Source organism: Equus caballus, chromosome 6 (genome assembly GCF_041296265.1).
Source record: "Equus caballus isolate H_3958 breed thoroughbred chromosome 6, TB-T2T, whole genome shotgun sequence".
NCBI lineage: Eukaryota > Metazoa > Chordata > Mammalia > Perissodactyla > Equidae > Equus > Equus caballus.
In genome coordinates, this window is record NC_091689.1 from 58,267,892 (window position 1) to 58,280,075 (window position 12,184).

General features: G+C 32.5%; 1 protein-coding gene across 26 annotated transcripts in view; it reads left to right on the plus strand.

Moving 5' to 3' along the window:
* PIK3C2G (phosphatidylinositol-4-phosphate 3-kinase catalytic subunit type 2 gamma) overlaps positions 1-12,184 on the plus strand; it is a 510,459-nt gene that overhangs the window by 220,379 nt on the left and 277,896 nt on the right. For all 26 annotated transcript variants that reach the window (XR_011439709.1, XM_070270025.1, XM_070270013.1 and 23 more), the window contains one exon: positions 11,941-12,043. Coding sequence is in view for 25 of the 26 variants with exons in the window: in XM_070270025.1 (XP_070126126.1) it covers positions 11,941-12,043 (103 nt within the window). In the remaining variant the exon portion in view is untranslated. The remainder of the gene's footprint in view (positions 1-11,940; positions 12,044-12,184) is intronic.

Sequence of the window (12,184 nt, forward strand, 5' to 3'; positions counted from 1 at the left end):
GAAGTAGCTAAGAACTTTTGTCATCACCAGTAAAATTTCAATGGTCAAGATACTTTTTCACAACTTTGCTAGTGGTATATTTGTGATGCTCTATTTTTTACTTCCTCCTTAAGTCATAGTTTCCTATTTTATTGACCTCACCTATCTTCACCAAGGTTAGTAAAATAATACATAAAATCCTGAAATGGGAAGAAATGTAAATAAATATGATGGCACATAGATAAGTTGATAGATAGATATGCACAAATTATACATATATTTACTTTTATATTGATATGTTAAAAGTGTTCTCAAACGTTGATGTGTTTATGAGTCCCCTGAGGACCTTTTTAAAAAAATATTTTGATTTAGTTGGTTTGCGTTTGGTCCCAAGACTCTGCACTTCTAAAAAGTTTCTGGGTGATGCTGATGCTGATGGTCCAGAGTTCACATTTCAGGTAGCAAGATATTAGAAGCCAGGTATATTATGACCTAAGACTTTAGATTCCATGAAAAAAAAAATTTCTATGCTTTTCTAAAACAGTACACTGGAAAAAATTGAATTTAATCAACAAAGCAATTAAGACGTTATACTTGTAACATTTTGTAAAATTAAGACAGACAACACTCCCAGCAAGCCAAAATTCCCTTCTTCTTAAGTCAACTATATTATTATGGCAACTCATTTAACACTCATCTTAATTTGGTATCACAAATTTTTTATGTCAATTAAAATATTCCATTTTCTTTCTCTCTCTCTGGCTCTCCATTTCCTTGTTAAATATTTCCATAAATATAAGAACTCGCTTTTATAGCATGTCTCAAAAATGAGAAGATCCTTTACCTCTTACACCTAGATATCCTGTACTTACAAGGTACTCCAATTATATCAAATACTGTTTCATTAACTATCAGTATTCTCCTCAAAAACTGCTTTATAAACAATTTTAAATAATATAATATAAATAAAGAGTAAATTAAAGAATTAGAACAGAAACTATCAGTTTTCTGATAGGCTCATGGTAGCTTAATACGAAGTCGTCAGTCTGATGAAGTATGGAATAGTCAACCAGCAAATTACAGTGAGAGGAAATTAAATTAAAAAATAATAGAATACAAGTAATCTTGTTCTTTCAAAAAATATTAACATCTTTCATCATGTTCCTAGTCTTTAGCCCCCAAATTAATTACCTTTGTAGGCGTGTCCTTGGTAATCTCATTTCCCCATTTCCCACGATCTTATCCTATAGAAAAAAAACCCCTCAGGCTTATACAGCGGCAGGCCTGAGGACAGGAACTACAACCCCTTTGCTTTCCTATTGTATGCAGCACAGAGGAAAAAAGCTAGAGGACAGAAATACTGTCTCCTAGAGTGTTGGTGCGTCTGCTTGCCTTCCAGAGAGTTGTATCTTCACCTAGACTTGTAACCATCTCATAGGAGCTTCTTTCTTCATAAATATATTTGTAATATGTGAAGTATAGTGCTACTTCATAATTTTATCCCTTATTATTAGCTCAACATTTACTATGAGTGCAGGTTTTCCTGTTTCTTACTCCTAACCTACATGATTTAAGAAGTAATGTCTTGTCTCAAAAATCTTGCTATAAGTCTTGCTTTCTAATTCAACTTAAAAACCATTTTTCTTATCAGCTGCTGTGTGAAACAATAATATTTACTGCACTTAAAAGCTTTTGCTGAATAAATCATGACTCTATTGTCAGTAGTAAACCACAAGTGCCACATAAGGAGAAACTGAAAAATCTTTCCTGAATATTCTGCTTGGTCTATTGCTTACGGTTATGGCAGATTTTACATCCTTGATTTAAACAAAACAAAATTTTCCTTTATTATTAAGTTGGCTTTTGTCAAGGAATGCTAGAACCCAGAGTGTTACAAAAAAAAGATGTAAAAAAAAAAGAAAACCTACATCAATTAAAAATCTTACTTTGAAATTGTCATATATATTCTTAAATTTAAATTAAGAAGGCAGTACCTACCTCTTTATTCACCACAAGCATTGATTAGTGTGATGTGACTATCTACTTGGGAGTCCCTTTCCTCTCTCCTGATCTCTCCTAATAGAGAAAATGTTGACTATCTTTGACTAGAATGAGAAAGTCCTCTTCAAAAATTAAATCCAATTAGAATTTTAAAATAATCTTTTAAGAAAAACTTCTACTATTCAAAAAAAAGTTTTAGCTAATCTTATGACAATTTGTGTTAATTTATTCTTTAAACATGTGATTATACATTAGAATTGCCTTTTATTCACAGTAAAAATCAGGCTATTAATTACCATTAAGAAAAAAGGTAGGTTTTATTATATAAAGTTTAAGATAATAGATTATACTCGTTAGCAGTAAAAACTGGGTTGTATACATTCCTGGGGAAAAAAATGAGTCTTTTTCTTCCCAATGAAATTAAAGATTTCGTTCAGCAAACTTGAACAAATTGATTATTCTCAGCACATTCAGAAGAGCCTAAGCATTCCAATATTATAATCTACTCTGTTGTAACTTTTTAGACTTACTTTGAACAAAGAAACAGATTAAAGTGTGTTTCTCTTTTAAATAAATTTGCTCTTCCATTTATAAAATCACAGAGGCATGATGGAGCATTGGAAACAACATGACAATTTTGAGAACTCTCACACACAATAATAAAAATGTGTTCTGCTAATAAATCATTCATTAAGGGTATCTTGAGTTACCTCAATTTAGTGTTTAGATCTTCTTCAAAGTACTTTTCCTAACATTTTAAAATTAGCTTTGGTTTATATCTTTAATAAATAGTTAACTAAAATAATAATAATAACAATAATAATATACCACATAAACTTGCATTTGGTTCTAACCAACAACTACTCACTACAGCAATTGTCCTAATATGCGAATACCCTGCATACACCTTCATTTGAAAGCAATTCCCCAAAGAAAGAGCTTGCATTAAATAAAGGTTGTTTATCGTTGAAAGCTACATGTAAGAATTATGGCATATTTCAACCCCAAGTTTTCTAAAGAGCTTTGTGATCGTGCAAGCATCATTAACCAACAGACTTGATAAAAAGAATCACAAGGCTGTTGCATGATTTTTCCAAGAAGACAAGGCAAACCAGAGCTAAATGCTGACACATAATTTAATTTCACTATACCTAAAACTATAATAGTCAATATGAAGCCATCAAGTTATTTTTGTTACTCAAAAGTGCTGTTTACTTCTAAAATTAAGAATTATTAAATCGTCCCCCTGCCAGCAATTTTGAATTAATTGAGGTTTATATAAGCTAGTGCTCTGTTTTTCTTAAGTAAAGGAATTAGCTAGAGAATATTTGAATTACATAGTATTTCAAATTAGCCAATATTGCTTTAGTAAGGCTTAAATGTGCTATTTTAATCTTAGTTCTTGAATGTTTTGTATTAGTAAAGTCTACAGAATGTTTTTCCTTGGCGGTTTGTGGGAGAAATAATGAAACTTTGAAATGGAATAAAATCTGTAATTTTGCTCTCCTGGGTTGGTGACTATATTACAAATTTTACATATCATACCCTAAAAAGAACTCCTTGGAGCTTAGTATATATTTTTGTAAAGGATACAAAGTTCTGGCTTCATTGCTATGTTTCTTTCTTATTGACTCTCTTAGTTAACTTTGTTTATATAGACTGTTGTGCAATTACTTAATTGTCTTTTGCAAATGCATAGCTTAATAGAGAGGACATTGTAAACTTGGAAATTGTTATAAAACATTTCTTCTAGGTTAAAAAGAAAAACTCCCTTGCCGTGTATTCAATTTCATTTTGTTTTCGAATTTAAAAAAGTGCGTGTACTATATGTGTAAAGGAATACAACCATATTCAAGTGAAGAGGCATTAGAGATAGTTGCCTTTTTACAGGGTAGAGGGACTACTTCAGAAAAATTGGGCATTTGAATGAAAAAGTTTAAATGTCTTAGGTCCAGATTCCTCTTGAGTAGTAGTTGTTTGTATCAATTTATGACCCATGGAGATCTCTGTTCAAAACCATGACCATCCCCTACTAACTACCCCATGGCTGTAAGTCCTAGTTTTAGAATCTAACCTGTGCTTGTCTCTCCAAGCCATGAAGTTTTGATTTCTTTTTTTTTTTTTTTTTTTGAGGAAGATTAGCCCTGAGCTAACATCTGCTGCCAATCCTCCTCTTTTGGCTGAGGAAGACTGGCCCTGAGCTAACATCCGTGCCCATCTTCCTCTGCTTTAGATGTGGGATGCCTGGCACAGCATGGCTTGCCAAGCAGTGCCATGTCCACACCCGGGATCTGAACCATCGAACCCGGGCTGCCGAAGCAGAACGTGAGAACTTAACCACTGCGCCATCGGGCCGGCCCCCAAGCCATGAAGTTTAACTTTTCCTGTTCATAATTCCCCTGAAAGCAAAATAACAATAAACTTGAGGAGCAATGGTTGAGGAAAACAGCATATCACTGATCTTCATCTATGCTGAATCAGCAACAAACACCACTTTGAGCATAAAAGCCAGAGCATTTCTCTTAGTTACAAAGCTTACTAGAATTAAAAATACGGTAGATGAAACATCATAGAAATTTTTAACTGGCAAATAGCAAAGGAATGTGTGTATGCATGTGTGCGCTCATGCACACACACATAAGTATTTGAATAACACTCTATGAAGTACTATAGTATTATAAATATTTCAATATTTTGTTATATTCACCTTACTCTTCTCAGTCAACCTACGTGTTAAAAAGCAGCTTAATTACTGAGTTTTCTTAAAGAAATATCTTTAATAGCCGTCAGCAGTCTTGGCTCTCAATATTTATTGAATCAAATTGAAATAATTTTTCCTATATATGACTATATTATTTCACAATATATCTTTGTGACTACTTCCTACACATAAGCATGGAGAACTTTTAAACCTAATTATCCTATAAGGATACGTATTTTTCCCAATGAAAAAGTACTGTTCATAAATGTGCGTTTATGAGAAATGGGAATCAATATTCATAGACTGGACATGATTTAGGATGTCTTTTTTCACCCATAGGAAAAATCTGAAGTAATTGCATATCACTTTTTGGTGTTTATGTCATTAATCTCTCTTTATGTAAACATACTGCCATAGAAATACTTTAAAATAACATGAGCTACTTATGAATAGGAAATAGGAGTAATTATGTGCAAGGAGTCAGCCTTTTGGTGTTCATCTTAAATGACAGGCATACTCATAACAGTTCCTAAGATAGTAACGAGCACATAGCTGTAATCAAATACACATTGAGAGAATAAATAAATGGATGCACAGAATTTTGACTTACTAGTATATATGAAGAAAAAAACCTAAACTTCTGATTATATCATAGAGATTCACTTCATTTAACAGTGGAAAGTTTTTACATGATTATTAAGTAAAACTACCTGTATTTAATATGTTACCAGATTGAGAAAAACACCTGGTGTGTATAATCTGAAATAAGCAGTTCTGAGGTTCACATTACAAGCATAATGGTATCAATTGTGTGGTCTGCTCTCTTAGTGTTCACATCCCGCTCTCTACATTCCCCATCTTACCTGCGATGTTTCTCATTTCTTCTTCTCTGGGTGTGGTAGCCTTTCTTCCTATCTTTTCTGATACCTAGAATCCTCAAACACAAATTTATTTTTCCTTATTCTCTTTACTCATTACATTTTGCAAACTACCTTTCTTCCTATTCTTTATTTTCTTTTTGTCTCTTCTCTTTCATTTTCTCTAGACCAGCACTGTCCAATAGAAATATAACATGGACCACATAATTATTTGACATTTTCTACTAGCCACATTACATAAAAAGAAACAGGTGGAAATAGATTTTAATACAGTATTTTATTTAACTGAATATACACAAAATATTATCATTTCAATAGGTAATCAAAATAAAAAACATGGAGACATTTTACCTCTCTTTATTTTGTGCTAAGTCTTCAAAATTCAGTGTGTATTTTACACTTAAAGCACATCTTAATTCAGACTAGTTGCATTTTAAGTGCTCAGGAGCCAGATGTGTCTAGCGGTTACTATATTGGATAGTGCAGCTCTAATCATCAAAGACAAATTGATCAAAATGGTGGTCTTGCCAAATAGAGTAACGGTAAAGTGGTGAATACTACTCTACAGTTCTTAGAAAGTATGATGGTTATTGGAAGTTCTGTAGCCCTTTAAATAACACTGGAGACTTAATATTTTAAGTGAGAATTCTAGCACAGTAATAGTTTTTATTGTTGCTCACACACAGAAAAAGGACTATTTCATATTTTAAACATGATATCTGGAAAAATGATTTACCTAATACAGTCTCTTCTGTAATATAATATGTTTCTGTAACATGAATTAGCTTATTCATAGAAGTTACCTTAATACATGTAAATTTTTCTGGCATACACCATTTTGCTCCACTACATAAAAGTGGCTGAATGCAAAGTACGTACACAGGAAGCTGCTGAGGGTGACAGTATTGTACACAATGACCGGTGACCACTCAACATGCATTTTTTCCTCAACTTGGTTTCAGTCTCTGTATTGAAAATGCTTATTGCAGAATTCTCCACAATTTTTGTGCGTTGCCCTTGTCTCGTTATTCAGCAGCATCAAAACCTTCTCATATTCTCTTCCACCAAGCTAAAGACATTTTTTTTAAAAAGCCAAATCTTTTTATTTATTATAATATTTCTTTAATTTTTCAAAATTAGATGTGTCTTTTTAAAATTCTGCTAGTGTTTTTATCAAGATTTGTATATGTCTGGATGTGCTCTGGTTAGAGACCTGCATTGATTTGAGTAGTCTCTCCCAACTCTAATTTCCCATGAGACCTGTTATTTTTAGCCCACAATTTGAAGAACATCTCAGTCTCTTCCTTTATAAAAAGAAACACATGCATTACATTACAGCAGGAATGCATGAATCCATAAATAGATTTCAAGTGTGCTGTATTGACTCCAAATATTTATGTTCTAATCACTGGTCTTATTTTGTTGAATCAAGTGTTCTATGTGCTAAATGAGAGTTGGACAAAAACAGTACTTCCTTTCCAGCTTTTGTGATCTCTCTTCATGCTAAATTATACATGGTATTCCCATAATTAAAATGAAAATTATATATACACATATTCTGAACTAGATTAATATCTTAGATTGAAAATGCAAATCTACCCACAAGCCCACCAAAATTTCCATGAAACTACGGGAAAAATATTAATAAAAAACATGGAAAAACAAGAAAGAGTGATAGCATTGGAAAGACAAAATGATTGCAAGAGGATTATAGAGCTCTCAGGCAAATGTCAAAAGATATTTAAAATAGGAGGGGCTTGGGACGTTCATTTGACAGCTTTATAAAAGTAGACAATTTGCTAAGGATTGATGAGTTTTCAAAATTAGCTCAAGGAGAATTATAAAAGTGAAATAGAGCAATGAGCAGTGGGGAGTGGAAAAAGTAGTTTTAGGCAAATTGCACCAAACCTTCAGGGAATAGATAATTCTCAATTATATAACTGTTCCAGGACAGAGAAAAAGGTGTACACAGTTTACAGGGCTTGCCTAATTGTGATGTTCTAGGCATCTCTGTCCTGGAACAGAGAAAAAGGTGTACACAGTTTACAGGGCTTGCCTAATTGTGATGCCTAGAACGAATAAAGAAAACACAAAACCTTAAAATTACAGGCCTATCTAAATTTTGATATATACAAAAAATCCTTAAAAATTTACAAATCAAATCTACTAGTGGGATAAATCTACCCAAGAAGGTAAAGATAATTATACATTAGAAAAATCTATGGATATAATTAACATATTGACACATTCAAGGAAAAAAAATGATCTTATAAATATGATGCAGCCAATGATGCAGAAAACCTATTTGATAAAATTTGAAACTTATTCATAATTTTTAAAAATCATTAACAAAATAGAACAACAAAGGTATATAAGAGGAGCATACAGCAAATATCATATTTAATTGTTAATCATTTGAAGCATTTTCTATAAAGTCAAGAAAAAGAGAAGAATGTCTACTACCATTGCTACTATTCAACAGAGTGCCAGACATCCTAGACATCACAATAAGATAAGAAAACAAAAGGAAGCAAAAATGTTGGAAAGCAATAGATAAAACCATAAATATTTTAAAAGTATAATTTTCTATTTAGAAAATCCAAAATAATCAACTGAAAAACTCTTAGGTATTACAATAGGGTTCCACAAACAAAATCAACACATAAACCCAACTAACAAATATCACAGAAAAATCTCTGATTTATAACAGAACAGAATCTATAAAATGTCTTGCAAAAAGCATAATATGTATAAGACGTACCTGGAAAAAAACTAACTCTTTACTCAAGGGTATAAAAGAGAACCAGAATGCATGTATCAATATACTTTTCCTTGAAAAGAGGATTCAATACTATAAAAATGCCAACTCTTCTTCTGTAATTCCATAAGTAAAATATAAATCAACACTATATTAGCATTTTCTCCTGGACATTGGCAACTAATTCAAAAACTGTTTTGTAAGAGAAATTGTGCAAAATAGATAATGCAATTTTTAAAAGTGGTGACTTTCACTCATTTCCACACTTCAAAATATGCTAGAAAATTAAATAATTGAAGCAATTTGGTATTGGTACAGGAATAGATGTATAGATTAATTGAATATTGAGAGTCTAGAAACAGATCAGATATTTATGAAAATTGGTCATGTGTTAAATATAATAGGTCAGAGATGAAAAGATGTCCTTATTAATCAGGGATGTTGGAGGAAACTGCTGTTATGTTGTAAAAATGTCTAAAACTGGAGCTGCATATCATTCTTTCCTCAACAAATACGTTCTAGATAGACAGAGGAAATAAGTATAAAGAGCAAAAAAGAAGGTTAGTGTTGCTATGAAAAAAATTAAGTTGAATTCTTTAAAGATAATAGAGAGGAATCACTAAAAACTATTACTGCTGAATTAAATGTGGAAGAAACAACTTTAAAAGATTAAGACAATAATTATAAAAATCTAAACCAGCTCTCCATTCAGGTTGTTCCTTGAGTCCAAGTATGCACTCTTTATTAAAGAAGCTGGATCTGGGAATGAGAGATAATTACTTATAAGTTTGGTTTATGCCAGAAAGAAGACACAAAACTGTAATCAACAAAAGCTTCATCCTCTATTAAAGGCTTTCTTTAATCTAATATTAAAACTTTGGCTATTAACAGGCTATTTAAACACAATTTAAAAATAAAGTGTTTTAAGATATTTGTCTTTTTTATAATTCGCATCTCTAACTTTTTGATCAACTGATCTACTACTTTTCTTGATTTCATCAGATTATGTGATGAAAGAATCTAGAACTAAAATTTGAAATGATCTCTACTTGGGCAACTGTAGAGCAATAGGAGAAAACTGAATTGAAGTCATATTAGACTCTAAGCTTTATTTGAGAGTGTGATATAAATAGTGATTAAATTGAGGTTACAATGGAAAAGATTTAAGATATGCTTTATTAATAAATTAGGTAACTGCTGGAAGATTAAAAATATATTTATGTCTCCCAAGACTGTAAAGATAAATAGAGAAAGAAGAGACTCAAAGAAGACTCAAACAACCCTAATAAATAAAGTAGAAGAATTTTTTAAAAAGACAAGTATGGGGCTGGCCCAGTGGCGGAGTGGTTAAGTTCACACGCTCCACTTCAGCGGTCCGGGGTTCACAGGTTCAGATCCCAGGCGCAGACGTAGCTCTTCTCATCAAGCCATGCTGTGACAGCATCCCACATAAAATAGAGGATTGGCAATAGCTGTCAGCTCAGGGCTGATCTTCCTCACACACAAAGAACAGACAAATATGGTTAATAAAAACCTACAATAGCATAGCAGAGGACATGGCTATGAGAGGAAGAGTTTAAATTTTATGATTAAAAGGCAGAGTCTCAGGAAATGAGTTAAAAGAAATTTAGCTATAGGCTAGAGACATCACTAAACAAAATAGTATCATTTTTAACAGACCCATCTCTGTGCTTGGCCATTTATTTCAGCCTACAAAAAATGTGCAATAAACTCTTGGTAATTGTCATTTTGGAAAAAGGGAAAGGAGAGAATTTTTATCTGTTTTGTTTTGAACAGTTTAGTACAATTCAAATGTTTTCCGTGAGAATACATTCCTATATTGTAACTTTTTTTAAAAAAGAGAAAAATTATAGAGGGGAAAAATCCTTTCAAAATCTCATAATTACCCAAAATCTGATAATTACCCAGATCCCACGACACAGACACGTATGCACACGCACATGTACACACAGTGAGGCAAAGATAAAGAAAGAAACGACTTACTTTTAGAAAGGGGTGAAATTGGTAGATTTAGCCATAAAAATATAGGATGTTCAGTTAAATTTGAATTTCTAAAAACTCAATTTTTTTAGTATAAGTATGTATCAAACATGATGAGACATACCTATACAAAAAAATTTATTAATTGCTATCTGAAATTTCATATACTGGACATCTTCTATTTTATCTGACAAGCCTAGTATGGAGTATACATAGAAGTGGGTCAAATAAAGTCAGTTCAAGAAAGCAGTAGCCATATCTGTGGCTGAATTTACTGGACTGGGGTCCAGGTTCCAGACTTCAACACACTGAGGAAATGAAGTTTTGAGAGGAAGGTGGGTCATGACTCTTAAAATGGTTCCCAGAATAGGAACAGGAAGACAGAACAGAAGTATGGAAAGAGGAGTTCGAGTTGGGGGAAAGTTCCTGAAAGGAAAGGAACTTGAGTATATGTAACAGAATATGACAATGGCCCTTGGAGGAAGGCAGGAATCTATGATCCCAAGAACTCAGGGAATACAATGGCCATGCCTTATGTCTAGACCAGCAGTAAAAATAACTCAAGGAACAATATAAGAGCCCTAAAAATAGCAACGTGGCAGAAACCTAGTTTGGACTAACAGGAGGAATGGGAATGGGGTATGGAACACATGTTGTGAATACTAATATTCACCATTTTGGTGAGTGGATAGGTGTTGGGTTTTCTTAAAAATAGCAATTGTCAAAATAAGAACATTTACAGAGAACTTAGTAGTTATCAATGGAGTAATGCTCTATTTGTCTGACATTGGTAAGAATAGGTGGTCCCAAATATTAAGAGAATTTTTCAGATAGGTGAATATATCACCTTAAGGGCCCCAAATTTTTAAAGTAAGGTTTTTTTTTTTCTCCTGAAATCCTTAATTTAAAAGAGGTGTAATCAGATTGTATTTAGAAAAATGTTGTAAATCAGCAATTCACTGTGTTCATCATTTAACTTGTGATCAGCAAATATTTATAGAGGAGAGAGGAAGGAAAGGAAGGAAGGAAGGAAAGATAGATGGAAGAGAAAATATAATTATTCCATTAGAAATTTATGAACTACGTTTTTTCTGTTTAATCCACTTGTCAACTCTTTGAGGTAGACACTAATATCCCACCTCGAAAAAAGGAAAATATTGAGTTTCACGCAGTTTAATTGGCCTGCCTAAGGTCCTGGAGCTAGTAAATCTGTCTCTAAAGCCTGTGACATTTCTACCACACTGCTCTGCTTCCTTGACACAGTGGCCCCCACATACACTTTGTGGCATCAATTAAACCTCCCAGAAGCGTGTTGTCCTCAGCTTTCAGATGGCTGGGTAAAATCAACTTTGAACATGTAAAGTATTCTTTATTATAATTTATTGTGTCCACTCTAAACATATCTAATCATTTTCTAATGTAATAGGTTTGAAAATAATTGCAATATCTCATCACTTAACATTGAATATAATGAGGAGATATATATATATATATGTAATGAGGGATATACATAAAACTTTTACCATACTAAGTTCCAAAAATAAAAGGAAACAAAATAAGGAAAATATACCCTTGGGGGTACTATCAGAGGAAATAATTGTGTTCATTTTTTCCTCCTCCAGTAATTACTCTTTGGGGAGCCACAGAATATTTCAGAAAGATAAATCTGTAATTCAACTTAATCTGCAGAAAAACAGGGAAGCTCCAGGAAAGTTATCTCGAAAGGTAAGACTTTCTTAGCACTCATTTCAATTAGCCAACTGACCATTTTAAGGACAATATTCCCATCTTCATAGATTGTTGCCAATTTGGAATTACATAGCTTAATGAATGCATGTTTATTTGAGTATATTTATTGAAACATTT